General features: G+C 36.8%; 5 protein-coding genes across 5 annotated transcripts; 3 read left to right on the top strand and 2 right to left on the bottom strand.

The window, feature by feature from the left end:
• Positions 1-2,922: 2,922 nt before the first annotated feature.
• Positions 2,923-5,022, top strand: LOC114522263. Its single transcript, XM_028542911.1, has 2 exons — positions 2,923-3,579; positions 4,249-5,022. Exon 2 carries the CDS (start codon positions 4,261-4,263, stop codon positions 4,921-4,923), a length of 663 nt encoding a protein of 220 aa, XP_028398712.1. The 5' UTR covers positions 2,923-3,579; positions 4,249-4,260; the 3' UTR covers positions 4,924-5,022.
• A 656-nt stretch (positions 5,023-5,678) lies between these two features.
• Positions 5,679-8,961, bottom strand: LOC114522261 (ubiquinone biosynthesis monooxygenase COQ6, mitochondrial-like). Its single transcript, XM_028542909.1, has 12 exons — positions 8,763-8,961; positions 8,508-8,642; positions 8,367-8,425; positions 7,740-8,006; positions 7,355-7,462; positions 7,101-7,163; positions 6,913-7,020; positions 6,740-6,818; positions 6,500-6,620; positions 6,297-6,412; positions 5,954-6,120; positions 5,679-5,847 (listed from the first exon to the last, which is right to left on the bottom strand). Exons 1-12 carry the CDS (start codon positions 8,920-8,922, stop codon positions 5,818-5,820), a joined length of 1,413 nt encoding a protein of 470 aa, XP_028398710.1. The 5' UTR covers positions 8,923-8,961; the 3' UTR covers positions 5,679-5,817.
• A 67-nt stretch (positions 8,962-9,028) lies between these two features.
• Positions 9,029-9,788, top strand: LOC114522306 (COMM domain-containing protein 1-like). Its single transcript, XM_028542968.1, has 2 exons — positions 9,029-9,508; positions 9,666-9,788. The coding sequence occupies exons 1-2, from the start codon at positions 9,050-9,052 to the stop codon at positions 9,765-9,767; spliced, it is 561 nt and encodes a 186-aa protein (XP_028398769.1). The 5' UTR covers positions 9,029-9,049; the 3' UTR covers positions 9,768-9,788.
• Positions 9,789-10,181: 393 nt separating this feature from the next.
• Positions 10,182-12,057, bottom strand: LOC114522304 (protein-glutamate O-methyltransferase-like). The gene is made up of 5 exons (XM_028542966.1): positions 11,933-12,057; positions 11,746-11,851; positions 11,297-11,535; positions 11,045-11,213; positions 10,182-10,959 (listed from the first exon to the last, which is right to left on the bottom strand). Exons 1-5 carry the CDS (start codon positions 11,974-11,976, stop codon positions 10,195-10,197), a joined length of 1,323 nt encoding a protein of 440 aa, XP_028398767.1. The 5' UTR covers positions 11,977-12,057; the 3' UTR covers positions 10,182-10,194.
• On the top strand, positions 11,973-13,665 carry LOC114522305 (N-alpha-acetyltransferase 80-like). Its single transcript, XM_028542967.1, has 6 exons — positions 11,973-12,058; positions 12,219-12,325; positions 12,468-12,616; positions 12,726-12,801; positions 12,967-13,093; positions 13,167-13,665. Exons 2-6 carry the CDS (start codon positions 12,222-12,224, stop codon positions 13,452-13,454), a joined length of 744 nt encoding a protein of 247 aa, XP_028398768.1. The 5' UTR covers positions 11,973-12,058; positions 12,219-12,221; the 3' UTR covers positions 13,455-13,665.
• The last annotated feature ends 735 nt before the right edge of the window (positions 13,666-14,400 follow it).

The raw sequence follows: 14,400 nt of genomic DNA, 5'->3' as shown, positions 1-14,400 counted from the left end.
TCAGTGGTTTGTACTCTACTGTGCTACTGTAATTCAGTTTACAAGCCACGATGTGTCACAATCTGAGAGATGATTATTCATATTTCCACCCAATTTATTCCACATTTTTTGCAAATAAACAGTAAAATGATCATGTTAAAGATATTATTCGTTTATTTGTTGATATTGAAGAAGTACAAAAAGCTAGAACCCCTGTAATGATGGCATCGTACGATTCCTTCGTCCAATGAAACCACCCTGGAAAACAAACTTTGACCTCAAATACCGGGGAATGATCCCTATGTCCACACAACCTCGGACTCCGGGTACAAGCTTGCCCGCCCAGGATTTTTTCCTCTACGAAGGAAAAACCTGGGTACGAGATTGTGTAGAACAGCCTCGTTCCCGGAGCTTAGCGTATATTATTTAAAAACTTTTTTTCCAGTTCCGTCTGGTATAAACGTTTATCAAAACGTGTTGTTTTCGAGCTTCTGTACAGCTGTTGGTTTTAAAAGTTATACACTACGGGGCCATTCAGGGTCGTACCTTGGTTTTCATAGGGGGGGGGGGGTTGGGGGAGCGCCAGGATAAATTTTCCCAATGGCAGACTAAAACTTCCAATATTGCTTGGCATTGAGATGAACTCGAGGGTGCGACGCCTACACATTCGAGTGTGTGAAATTCGGATAAGAAGTCGATGTTCAATCAAAAGTCGCATTTTATAAATCACCGTTATTTAATTTGCAACAATTTGCAAACAAACATTGCAGTTTTACTAGATGAAGTTTAGTTCGCGAATATGCGATTGCAATGCTAATGCATTATATACAGTTGTTGAGAGGGTTAGTTGCTCTTCTGGTGCCTTTGAAGCGATTTCTTGCGGAATTTAGTAGCATTGTGATGGATGCTGAAACATAAGTATAGAAGCACATACGGAAGAAAAAATAGCTTTAATGAATGTACGAATTGAGTTACAAAAAAATCATATTAAAACTATAAATTCATGCAAAAATGAGGTCGTTCAAATAACTAATAATGTCTCGGACATGTTTATGTCTTTGGTTCATGAATCATCATTGTTTGACAAAGTTTATTTGCCCTGAGGGCAACTTCTCTATTCCAATCGTTAAGTTAGGGACATCAGGGTAGAGCTCGAACTGTGTCGACTTCGCAGCCTGGACGTCAGCTTTGAAATCATCGCCTTGCTTTATGCTGCTGCCAATTATATCAGCAATATAAATAGACGGCTTAATATCCAAGTAAACTGCATCTGCTGGAGCGACGTTCTTGTAGGAGACAACTTTTCTGCCATCTTTGTACAAAGCAAATTGAAGAGGCTGGACGTTTCCGGAAGCATTAGTCGTCTTGATTGCACCTTTTGGTTGAGCCTGGCCCGATACCTTAACGCTGGGTGCATCAGCTTGATTTCTCTGCGTCACTACAATTTCCTGCCCGAATTTGACGGGAAACGGGCCAGTTTCCCTGGGAAGGCCACCTGCTGTATCCAACACATAGAAAGTAACTGCGGTTGGCAAAACGATTGGACCAATTTGTCCAGGGTATTGAACATCGGCAACTTTCCACGCGCTGGAATAACTGTCCAGAGTTAGAGGATCTGGCCGAGTTTGAAAAAGCATGAATTCTACATGTTGGCCAGTAGTTCCGCCTTGACCTGTCAAATTTTCAATTGTTATATTCCACTCTCCCATGTTTTACTTCTGAAAGTTTAATCAAGACAACTTCAACCTTCTCCTTTCGTCACAGTGCAATGTAACTTGACTGAATGAAACATGGCTAAACATCACTCGCTTTATATAAGCAACTTTGTGAGATGTACACGTCATCGACCATCTTCTATTCTGACCAATAGTGTGATTTTTAACCATAAATGGAGAACTAATCACCATGTGGCTTTAAATATTTATACATGCACGCAAAACTTCAAATATCCTCAATCCTTTGTCTTCTTATATGGGAACTTTTTATGGGAACTTTTTATGGACGTTTTTGCAGTATTGACGGATCCTTTTTCAAGGCGTTTAGCTGGTGGATAAGTTAAAATGGCAATTATCCTATTGAACAACTGAGCTGAAATACTTCGATGTTAATTTGTTTGGAGGAAATATCTTTAATATCTGTATACAGGATGCACAAAAAAGCAGCACTAATATCATACTCGATCCTTTATATTCGACTGCTGAAATTTGTTACATTGACGTCACCATATTTACTACATGCTATCAAAAACAGATAAAGTTTCTCGTGCATAGCTGATATTCTGTATCTTTACTTAAAAATTTACGTTATATTTGCAAAATGTATCGTAGATTGATTTATTCGCCCTTGAGCTATTCCGTCTATGCGTAGACTACCCTTGAGCCGGTTACTGTTATGTCATTGAACTCAAAAGAACTTTTTCAAAGAACTTTATTATGTAGGTTCTTTTGGCTGATAAAAACTTTAAGTTCTTTTGAGTTCAATGACGTAAATACATAGGTTCCTCTTCAATGAATTCCGCTTTATGCCCTCCAGGATGCCCTTCAGCGTATGGAATAATAAGGTGATTAGAAAGCTCCTTGAGCACACTGAGAAGCTGTATTAAAAAAGCTAATTACTATAGGAAACTAAAATTTTTTGCCTTGAAAAGTTCCGCTGTTGCGTTTTTTTTTGTATATACCTGCAATACTAGCTAAAGTTAGTAGCTATCATTTGTAAACTCATTTACAGCGGTTAATTCAGTGACAAGTATTTAGTTTTGGTTGAACGTAACAAAATTGCATATGTTTGTTAGTTGAGTGCCCGCATGCATGCAATTTGGGAAGAATTAAGGTCAGGAAGAATTTGGGAAGAATTAAGGTCAGGAAGAATTTGGGAAGAATTGAGGTTGGGAAAAAACGAGTCAGTCGATGCAAGAGTTTCAAATTTGTACTAAAGACCCCCGGAATTACATCTTTTTACAAATTCACAAAACTCAAAAAGTTTTTCAAAAGAATCGTTGAAGACGAGATATAAGCTCATGCAATACTAGCAATAATATGACTGCGCTCAGTGATCAACGATTCTAATTCACTTTTACTACTTTTGGCGGCTGATATTACTTTAATAAAACCACACACTTCGTGTGCAAAGTTGAAAACTTCTCAAGCTTAAACTTGAAGTATGAACTATAGATAGTTAAATTTTCTGCGAAGTTGTACAAGAATCGGCATTGAAAATTAATTGCACATGATTTGGAGTGGATAAATGCATGCATAATGCGGGGACCGTTTTCGCGCGAAGTTTTTTCAGTATTGACCATGCATTGTGATACAGACGAGTCTATGAGATATTTATGTATAGAAACAGATGTGTTTCAGCTATTTATGTAAAAATTCAGATATTTATGTTGTGTTGAGTATTAAGTGACCTTGACAACGGTCGAGAACATTTTTGATATTAAAAACTCCAGTTGCAAAAAATGCAAATGAACGTAAACAAAGACTTATACATATAACATCAGGTTCTACACATGAAAAGTTCCTGGGCAATTCCTGAACAATAATATCAGTATATCGAGTCAAAGAAACACGCATTTTTCTTGCATGCCTTGGTGTCAATAAGGTTTGTAATTCTGTGACTACATGTATGTTTGTACATGGTATTAATATTTAAATACAACTGTATGTTTGTATGGTGACATCAATAAGTAAATTAGCTTGTAGGTACACTAACGGTAAGCTTTATACTGCAAAGCTTTTTGTCTGTTAACCCGGACCTTCGTCAGCGCAATAGTGGCTTAATGGACCGAAAGCTTTGCAGTATTAAAGACTTACGGGGTGCACCTATACAAGCCAGCTAATTTTCATACATCCACTATGTCATATCGATCCTAATACAGTACATTACAAACCAACAGAAATGGATTCATGTATAGTATAAGGTGTTGTGTAACACCTTTATGATTATACTGTCGCTGTGTTATCCTATTTACTGTCTAAATTAGTTTGAGCAGCACTGGTTATGAGCTATGATGGTATATTTGCAAACTTTTATGATTACAATGAAGGCTATATACTTAGTTTCAGGGTCGTAATACTTCACTATATATATGCACACTAAGAGCCTATGACATCAATGTAGTTCCTTCGCTCGTGTCTATTTCTCTAAGGTCAGAAATCTTCCAAATTTATCCGGAAACCGGTGCAAAATAGGTGCACCCTCCTCTTAATGTATACAAAATTCTAGAAAACAAAGAATTCTTACATTTAAAAAAACATTGAATGTTTATAGTCGCTAGATATAATGACGGAGTGGAAAATCACAGTCGCTAACAAAACGGGAGAAGATTCAGCCTCTGGTGAGGGAAGTATTGTGAAGTTTGCACTTTTCCAAGTACCTTCAGAAAAGGATGAGACGAATACCTATCCTTGCGCTTGGGTTGTCGATAAGGTTGCATATCCTGGGGAAATTCATGATATTACATTACCAAATGAATTTGAGTTGGCAATCGTAGATGAAGTAAATGGTAGCGAGCGAATAACTGGCCCTTTTCCAGTTTCGTCTGGTAAAGAGGTTTACATAACCCAAAAGAGTCGCGACGATCCGCCGAGTCATGAAATAAAAGAGGGTAAAGCACTCGACGACGACACGGCGCCCATGATTCAGGTGTTTAACAACCAGGGAAACATTCAGCCTCTCACAATGGTTCTGTACAAGAAGCAGAAGAAATTGATAATGTCCGATAAAGTTGTTCCTGGAAGCTCCGTGAATATGAGCGTAAAACAACAGATAAATATTCATGACGCTGGCAGCACAAATGATATTAACGAAGGTGACTCGTTGAAAGACCAAGGCATAATTACATCCTCCACTATGTTCAAGTTATTACCCTCAACTCCTGGGATCACGATAGATGTACATCGGGGACCAACTGGTCAACTTTCTTTTAACTTGAGCGCCTTATGACTTAGTAAGGGTCTCAATAAGCACTTTGAAGAGAATACATAAAATGAGATTTCCTGCCATTTGAGGGTAGCATTTTTCTCCGATTTTTGAACGACGTAAATTTATCGTTAAATAATAAATATATATTTTCAACATCAGTTTCTTTTCCCTATTTTGGGGTCCTGGGCAAATTGCCCCTTGATCTCTCCTGTGGGCGCCCCTTAGCAATAGTTAGGATTTAGTGAAATACCATTCGATATCTATAGTGAGTGCTTGTGTGTAGTCAGTAGTCTTGCTTGCTTCAATAAATTTACACCTAGTAAGTTTACAGTTGTTTGGAAATCTTTTCACGTTTTGGTTTAGTTTACTATAGTTTTCACTCGATTGCTGCCAACAAGTGATAGATCGGTCATAGACTAAAAGTGTTTCATTATATCTCTTGGATTTGCATACATCAGAAGGAATCAAGATAAACTTAACTACCACTGGTCACTGTAGTGACAGGTAGTGACTAAATGGCTTTAGTCTGTGTTTAAATGTGGTACTTCTACATGTTTATTAGCACATTAGCAAGGAAATGACCATTTGAGTCACAAGAATAGGTTCGCCAAGGGTACATGTATCTGCGCATGCTTGTATATATCAGTCTGTACCACTGAGCTATATTCAAATTCCTGGAATTTAATAGCTCAGTGGTTTGTACTCTACTGTGCTACTGTAATTCAGTTTACAAGCCACGATGTGTCAGAGTCTCAGAGATGATTATTCATATCTCCCCTTTGATCTAGTCATCTAGAGGAGCACACACGATTTCATTTTGGCATTTTAATTTTTTATTTTTCATTTCGTTTATGAAGAAATGTCTTTGATTCCTGCAGACTAATTTCGGTCTGTCCTTTTTACATCATCCCTGTCTCATTTCATAGCATAGTCCATGATTTGTTTCTGAAGAAAAATAAATTCACTTTAACGAAAAGTATTGCAGACCAAAGATACACTATTGTGTGCTCGTAAATAAGTTTCATAAACAATTCAAGTATAACTCGTTGACCTTCACTGGCGTCATGACATTTGTCATTTGAATTCCAAGATTACGAGCAATGACGAAAGGTAAAAAAGACGTGGAGAAAAGCGTGTTTAATCCATGTGTTACACCCATCAAAACGGCCACATCTTTCTGACGTGCTGTTTCATATCTTAGTAGATGTTCCAAAGAACCTTAAAAAATACGATAAGAAATATGCAAGTGACATAAATGAGAGAAACGGTCGTGGTAAAAGAACCATTGACTGCGCCATGACATGTATCAAATTATCCATATACAAACTAATTTACCTCCTAATTACTCCAAAACCACACTTTGTTGACAATCAAGTAATTGTGACAATACTCACCCAAATCTTGGCCATCGATGGCCGCCTGTCTCAATTCATTCCACAAACACTCAACATCACCAAATCCAAGATTTACACCCTGACCCGCGAGCGGGTGGATCCTGTGTGCGGCATCTCTGTATAGAAATAATTTATATTCAATAGTCGGACATGTGATAAATACATGCTCTGGGCGGGCGAGGTATAGAAGGATTCTTCTTTACCCTATTAGCGCCATTCTTGGTTTGACATAATACGAAGAGTGGTTGACTCCAAGAGGGAATGAAGCACGGCTATTCTTCTCAATACCCGCTATTCTGGGAGGAATTTGTAGCCCTAGATAATCTAAAGTAAAATATTTAATCCTTATGTTTGAAAGATATTCATTCTTATGTTTGAAAGATATCTTTTCCGGTCGTAGGTAGTGCATGTGTTATACGACACTAGTGGTAAATGACACTCGCCTGGTTGGACCATAGAAAGCACGTTGTGCAATAAATTTGATGCCATTTCTGACAACGAATTCTTCGAAATATCATCAGTCTGTGAATGATAAGATGTATTTGTTTTTTTAACCAAGGCACTGGTTATTGGCCTCAATCAAAACAACGTTGTTTGTCGATATATTTGATCTTACCAAAGCCTCATTGACTGCGTCCACAAACCTTTCTTCAGGCAAAGAAACAAGATTCTTAGCGTGACTCGTTGTCGTGGACCAAACGAGAGAACTCTTACTGTCCGTTAGCTGAACAAAACACAAGCAATAACTTTCAGTCAAATACTGAAGCTTCTTGCTTGTACAATAGACGGAAATGTTAAACTTACTGGAAGGATCGCTATGGGTCCAGTCGGTAAAAACCTCTGCCAGGCAACGATGTTTTTTGTGGGCTAATAGTAGAAGTTGAGTTGTGAGACATTAAACATTTTTATCATATAAAGACTCCGTTGTGTCATAGCTTGCAGACGAAGTATGTTTCTGATTAGCCAATGCGCTCTGTTGGCTAACGACGAAGATACTTTACATGCAAACTACGCCACATCACGGACGTTTTAAAAAGGTCCATCTTTTTATATTTTACCTCGGAAAAACAGAGTGTGGCAACCACACCGCTCTGACGATAATCATGAGAGATAGAATCTATACCAGAGTTTTTTCGAACCTGAGAGTTGAATCCGTCAGCACCAACCTTTGAAGTATAAGAAAGTTAAGAAGCTGACAAAGATGATTTGTAAGAAGGTGATAAGCGATTAGCGATGCTACGCCACAGAAAAACTCGAATTGAACAAGATTGAAAAGGTGTGGTATTGTTAGTTTGTTGAAAGGAGCTTTTAGGAGATAACATCGTCATCGATTATTATCGCGGATGAATCAGTATTATCGCGGATGGAGTGTCACAATTATTCATGACCGGATATAAAAAGATTATGGTAGTTGATTTCAAATCCTATACTTGAGGATCTCACCAAAAGTCTTGTCGAAAATTCTTGCCCATCTTCCAACGTAATTTCAGCCCATGGGCTATCAACATCATTCGTGTCTGGTGAAGGAATTCTAAACGTGTTCATTTTCGTTTGATACAGAACATCAACATTTGATCTCAGGTTTTCCAGTTCCATTTCCAGAGCTGTGATAAGAACGTTGTTTTCCACGAGATAGGCCATGTTTATGGCTTGTTCCAGGTCATCGGAAGCTTCAAACGTTAGATATCCATCACCACACGCATCCCAGACCTAAGCCGTTACATCATAATGAGCAAAGCTGATGAATTTCAGACATATTAACGAATTGTTAACCGTTTTCCTTGTACGAAATTATTACTCTCTATGCCATATAATGTACAATAGGTAACTCATATTATGTACAATTTTGTGTTTATTAATAATAGCACTTGTGTGGGTTCTCTCTTAGGTCTTTACCTCCAAGCCAGATTTTTTTGTGTAAAGAAAATATCTTTTATTAAAGTTAGGCTTTGGTGGTGAGGATAATAGCATAATTAGGGAAAACTCAAAACCTGTGCTATTGTTACAGATTTCTTCAGGACTCTGGGTTTCTATACCACAGTAAGGTAAGAATGAAACTATATTTTGGACCTGCATTCTTTGAAATGGCTTTACTCTCATGTTTTCAATATGTTTCCAAGCTCCAACCCCTAAATTAGTAGAATAGTTTAAATTTTACAACACATTTATCTCTAAGTTCAACATGATTTGCATTTTGACTTGATAACTCACTCTCAAGTAATTTTTTGGAGCCAGGGCTAACTGTGCTGACACGATTACTATATAACTCGGGTAGTTCCTTCAGTTTAACTTGTGGTCCAGCTTCTAACACCAGCACCTTCTTGTTTTGAAATATGGTATCTCCACCTGTATTCATTTAACAATAAATAATAGATACCAGCATGATACTAGATACTGCCATTAGAGTAAAAATAGTCACACAACCAGCTACCATGGGTTACCCAGTGGCTAACCATTGAAACCTACCAATGGCACAAGCAAGTGTGGATCCTACCATCCCACCACCCACAATGATAGCATCATAAAACTTTGAATTATGTGATTGCTGGGTCGTGAACCATGCTTTTCCAATACTCGCTCTACCAGAAATTTTTCTCAATAAGATACCAATAGATCTGGGTACCATTGTCTTTCAGTTTTCAATCAAGCAAATCCTATTTGTATTTTGGTGCAATAATGTATGCATACCCCCCCCTGATACGCGTTCAATTGATATGTATTTTAGGGGGGAGCACTACAGCTGAAACTTCAAAATGGCTGCTGCAGACAAAAATTTTATTGGTTTACTAAATGGCTTAGCAAGGAGAACGTATTTTGCGGAAGAAGACATAACAAATGATTTTTTAAAGCAAGAACTCTTTCCAGACTTATCGCAGGAGGAATTCGATGCCTTGCTAAAGAAATGCGATGGTTTAATGAAAAATATTGTAGCAGCCGATATGGATTCTAATCAATTGGAGGCTTTCTTGACCTCACAGACAAAGAAGCGACAAGGTGCGATCACTGATGGTCAATCTGCTGCAATTGTGAAGTTCTGGAAGTCCCAAAAGAGCAAAATTCATGATGTATTAGTGGACAAAAGCCGATGGAACGATAAACTAAAAGACCTAAGTTGGAGAATAGATTTTAAAAGTCAGGCCAGACATGTCAGTCAGTTGAATACTCCTGTTGCTATCGTGGAAATGAAATTTCAAAATCCTAGAAATGAAGAGGTATAATCATACTGGTCGTAACAAATTAATCATTTAATTGGTCTAGTTAATGAGACTATATTAATATTGGTATTAATTAAATATTTATTGAGTAATTAATTAATTAATTAATTAGTTTATTTACATGCTCTTACATCATGCTGTGTACATTTTTTAGGATATTAACACAATGCATTTTGAAATGGATGAAAAGCAATTGACAAATGTGATACAAAGCATTGAAGATATTGAGAAGCTTATTGAGGTTTATGGAAAATGAGAAGTTCTGATTTATAAGCAGTGTACAGCATACTAGATCAGTGGTGTGCAGAATAAATTACACAGCTTAATTTTAAATTTAAAGCACCTTAATAACATCGCTATTGGTTATAGATTTGAAAAGAAGTAATTTATCTGCACACCCCTAGATCCACCACTGTACTAGAAATCCTTTAGATCACAACGGGCAAGAATTCACAAGAACAACAATCAATATATGTGTGACATTGCTTCTTTATGGGACAAAATCATTTCATCATGCATAGAAGTAGAAAACAACACTACGCAAATTGGTGACAATAAATTATATTACAAGTTTAATCATGTTAAAAATTTAGATCTGTCCTGAGAGTTTTCTGATGATCATAGCTTTAAGAAGTCATTGATTATTATGTTTACAAAATCTAATGAATTAATATTCAATCGTATCATATATTAAGCTGATATTGAATAACAGCGTAAGTGCCATTAACCATCCACTGTGGATCTTTTGACTCAGCTTGAGTGTCCTGCCCTGGTTGCAATCCAACAACCACGTCAGCTTTTAGGGTACGTAATGAACACAACGCCGCAGGACAAAAACCCCACAATGCTTCGGTAAAGGGAGTTGTGTGGGGCCACTTACGATCTCCAACCAACTTGCGATAATTCAGGTCACCCTTGAAGAATACTAGCTTAGCTTTCCCCAATTCTGCATACAGATCTGAAGCAGCCAATGCCATTTCACTATAGTCATGCGCTAAAGTCCAGTACATGTGCTTCTTGAATTGAAATGATCCATCATCAAACCTAGCTTGCCACCTTGTTCCAAGCTGCAAGATAAATCTATTCTCAGATTGCATCATCTGTGCTATCAACCAATTGATATCTCGTTCAGAAGCATCCGAAACGAACCAGGGTATATTCTTCACATGAAAGTAGATGGTTTTAGCAAGGTTTAAAGAGAGAAAGAATTCTGCCAGGCACAAATCAGCAAAAACTTCAAAACCAGCATTATCTAAGACAAAGTCTATGTGGATCATGTGGTCGGTGCTTCGGTCAATGCTTCTCAGAAGTTTCCAAACCTCTGACGTGTTATCAACCAGGATCCAAGCTTTGAGATGCTCAAGTTGTTCAGCCATACCGGTATGTTGACCATCTTTGATTACACCACCAGACACAGACAAATCACACTTGTTTGCCCATAGAGAGAACTAATTATAAAAACAAACATGAAATAAGACAATATTGGTTTGCTCATGTATTTTTTCCTGAAAGACAATCTTTTATGATGCAAACCTGTAACAGAGTCTCAAACTCTAGCCTCACAGCTTCGTCACTTGAGTTCTCGCTAAGCATGTTGGTACAATTGATAACATTCTCTGATAAAGACTTCACTGAATCCATTGTGCTAAAAAATGATTCTTGCTTCTGTGCACTGAATGGATCATAGTCTTTGAACATGGAACTAAACAAAAAAAGAGAAGTTCTTAGACACAAGAAATATAAAACTTTGGAAAACACAAGTTCTTGTGAATGAACTATAATCACCTTGAAACAAAAGCTTGAAATATTCTCCGATACATGTAACATTCACATAACAGCCATGCTCCAGTGTAAAATGTAAGATCCTTGCCAGCTACCAAAGATTGTCTTCCTTTTAAGTAGTTGTTCCAGATTTCAGTGTCATCTTGGTCATCAGTTATATGCTTCAGAGGTTTGTTAGTTTCCATTTCATACTTGAGTCCTGACAGTTGATTCAAAATACTTTTGACATCATCTGCTTTTTTCTAAAAAAAGACTTTCCCTGACCTTGACTTTCCCTTTTTCTCAATCTCTAAGGTCCTCTTTGGTCCAGGACTTATTATTCTTAATTGTCCTCAATCTTTGGTACTTGACCTGACTTAGGCTTAGCTGACTATAATAGAAACTTACTACTTAACTGCTGATTTATGAAGAATGCAAATTTTCAACTTGTTATAGCTTTCATTATGACTTACATGATCATTTTGCTCTGTTAGTTTAGAAGCTAATTTGCTGGAAGCATCGATGACACGTGTCAAAATCACGGGCATACGTCGATTTACTGTATCGAACGCGAATGACCTTGAAAAAACGAATGACAAACTGAAAGTTCAAAAAAAACCAATAAAACATTCAATTTTTTTAGAATATAATCTTTTCTACCCTTGGTCTTTTGCTGAGAGCGGTTCTGGTCTTGTCTTCTCCATCTCGTTCTTGAATCTTGACACAGCCGGCCGGTTGCACGTAATGCAAATTGCAAAAATTTTATATTTATGATGTTATTTTTAGGTACAAGTAACAAGTATCTTTTATGCAATTTCGTATGTTAATTATGGAATAAATATAAATTGTTAATAAATAAATAAATAAATATGTTGCTACATTTTGTTACAAAAGGATGATGTTTGCTGAGTAGAGGTGCATATAACCCAGTGTTTTTGTAATTTAGTGAATGGAACATGAATTTAAAGTTGCTAAACTCCATGATGTTCCACATTTCATTGAAGAAACAGCTCAACTTATTAATTCTGAATGGCCAAGATCCCTTAAAGCAAGGTACATTCTGTAGCAAACAGCAGATGGTGGTTGTTATCAGTTAAACATGATACCATCTGTTTTATGGTACTATATAAATATAGTCCTTAGAGCATGGTTCTCATGATTTTATTGACACAAGTCACACAACTATTTTCTATAGATGTGATGTAATTGGTCAGTCATCAGATCATCTACCTTGTTCATTCATTCTACTAAAAGTCTCTGCAGATGGCAATGAGCAAACAGTAGTTGGATTCAGCCGTCTCTTCAAAGTTTTGCACAAATCAAAGTCGTGTTTAGTTGAATCAGGTATGTTTAAAACAATACAGCTGCAAAGTATACCTTTTGCTGCATAATTATGCACCTATGTATGAATCACCAGTTGATGGTAGTATTGAAAATACCATATATTTTTCAGTTATTGTTGACAAAAGCCTAAGAGGATGTGGATTAGGAAGGATGATAATGAAATATACTGAAGAATTTGCCACAAAGTAGGATGATTCACAATACATATATTTAAATATATAGGCAAAATGTTCTCCGTGTTTACCATACTTACCCTTGACAGGCATACTCAAACCTAAAAAATTATAGCTTTAATAATTTAGATATAATATATCCATTTAGAGTGGGTGTATATATTATTTAATTACTAGGTATGGGTATGAAATTATGCATCTATCAACACACGACAAACAATCATTCTATGAACATCTTGGTTACTCCTTATCAACGCCTGTATCTGCTGAAAGTAAAGTTTCACGATTTTTCCCGAAATCAAAGGTACTAGCTATTGTCCTTTCTTTAATATATGGCCTTTGTAAACTTATCAAGACCATTTTTCATATGTTTTCAGATTGAAGATAAGTGCAATTTCATTACAGAGAAAGATAGCCTGATAAAATGTGCAAATGAATTAAATACAACAGACGTAGTAAAGCTTTGTCCATCTGTTTCACCTCAAAACACACTATCATCAACCTTGTCACTATCATCACCTATACCAAAACCACCACCACCACCACCACTGGCAATCTCATGTAAACCTTCAACTCAAGGTGCAAATATGGGGTCATTAGCTGCAAAGAATATTGAAAAGGGGAGCAAAGTGATTATATGGATGGAAAAAAACCTTTCCTATTAATCCATCATTAAGTTCACTTGCCCTAAAGATCGGGGATTCCTTTGTAGTGCGCGAAATGTATGTTGATCGGAAAATAATATAATGACTATAATGGATAGCAATCTTTTGAACCTGGCCTTAACTTAGCTATGTTTACACTACTGTATATTAAATGATTTCGTGATTCTATCTCAAGGCATATTTTTAAAAACATTGGTTAAAAAATTTATGTGATATTTCATAATAACCAAGGAGCAGCGTGGCAGCGTCTTCAAACAACTTAGCATCAAGTGTGGTATAACAACTGCCTAAATAGACAAAACAATTCTCGACGTTTCGACCTGATGAGGGCCTTCGTCAGGAGAGTTACTAAATCTCCTGACGAAGGCCCTCAGGTCGAAACGTCGAGAAGTGTCAGTTGTTATACCACATTTAAATTTGATGCTAAGTTGATATTTCATAATTTTCATTAGTAAAGGGAAATAATATATTTTTTCTTGTCATTTGCTTTTTAACGTTCCACAGGTGCATCCCCAAAAGGAAAACACTTCAAAATAGGTGGATTTTTGTTGTGGGATTTACCTAGTTACCTAATTTGATAAAATGATTCAATATATAATGCATTACCATATTTGGGCATTGGGGCACTCCCCCATTCCCGCCATGCGACAAAAACATGTTTTTTCTTGGTAATTTACGTCATGTGACGTCACATTGTTCAAGAAATAGCGCTCTCTGATTGGTTGACCAACCTGTTTTTCTGGTTTGGGCAACTATTTTTATGCGTCATAAAGAAAGACGTGCGCTGAGTGCGTGTTGTTGCCTTTGTGCTTGGGTGCTTATATTTTGCTTCTGTATCAAAAATTTAGTTTCACATCTAAAATCGGCTTGGTTTCAAACCGAAACTTAAAGATTTTTTTAATAATCACATAATAAAAGTCTGAAACAGCACTGTGTAATTTTTCGG

This window comes from Dendronephthya gigantea, unplaced genomic scaffold (assembly GCF_004324835.1).
Source record: "Dendronephthya gigantea isolate DGI-Jeju-01 unplaced genomic scaffold, DenGig_1.0 000022F, whole genome shotgun sequence".
Lineage (NCBI taxonomy): Eukaryota > Metazoa > Cnidaria > Anthozoa > Malacalcyonacea > Nephtheidae > Dendronephthya > Dendronephthya gigantea.
The sequence above is the reverse complement of the archived record's forward strand: the minus strand, read 5'-3'. Positions and strand labels throughout refer to the sequence as shown.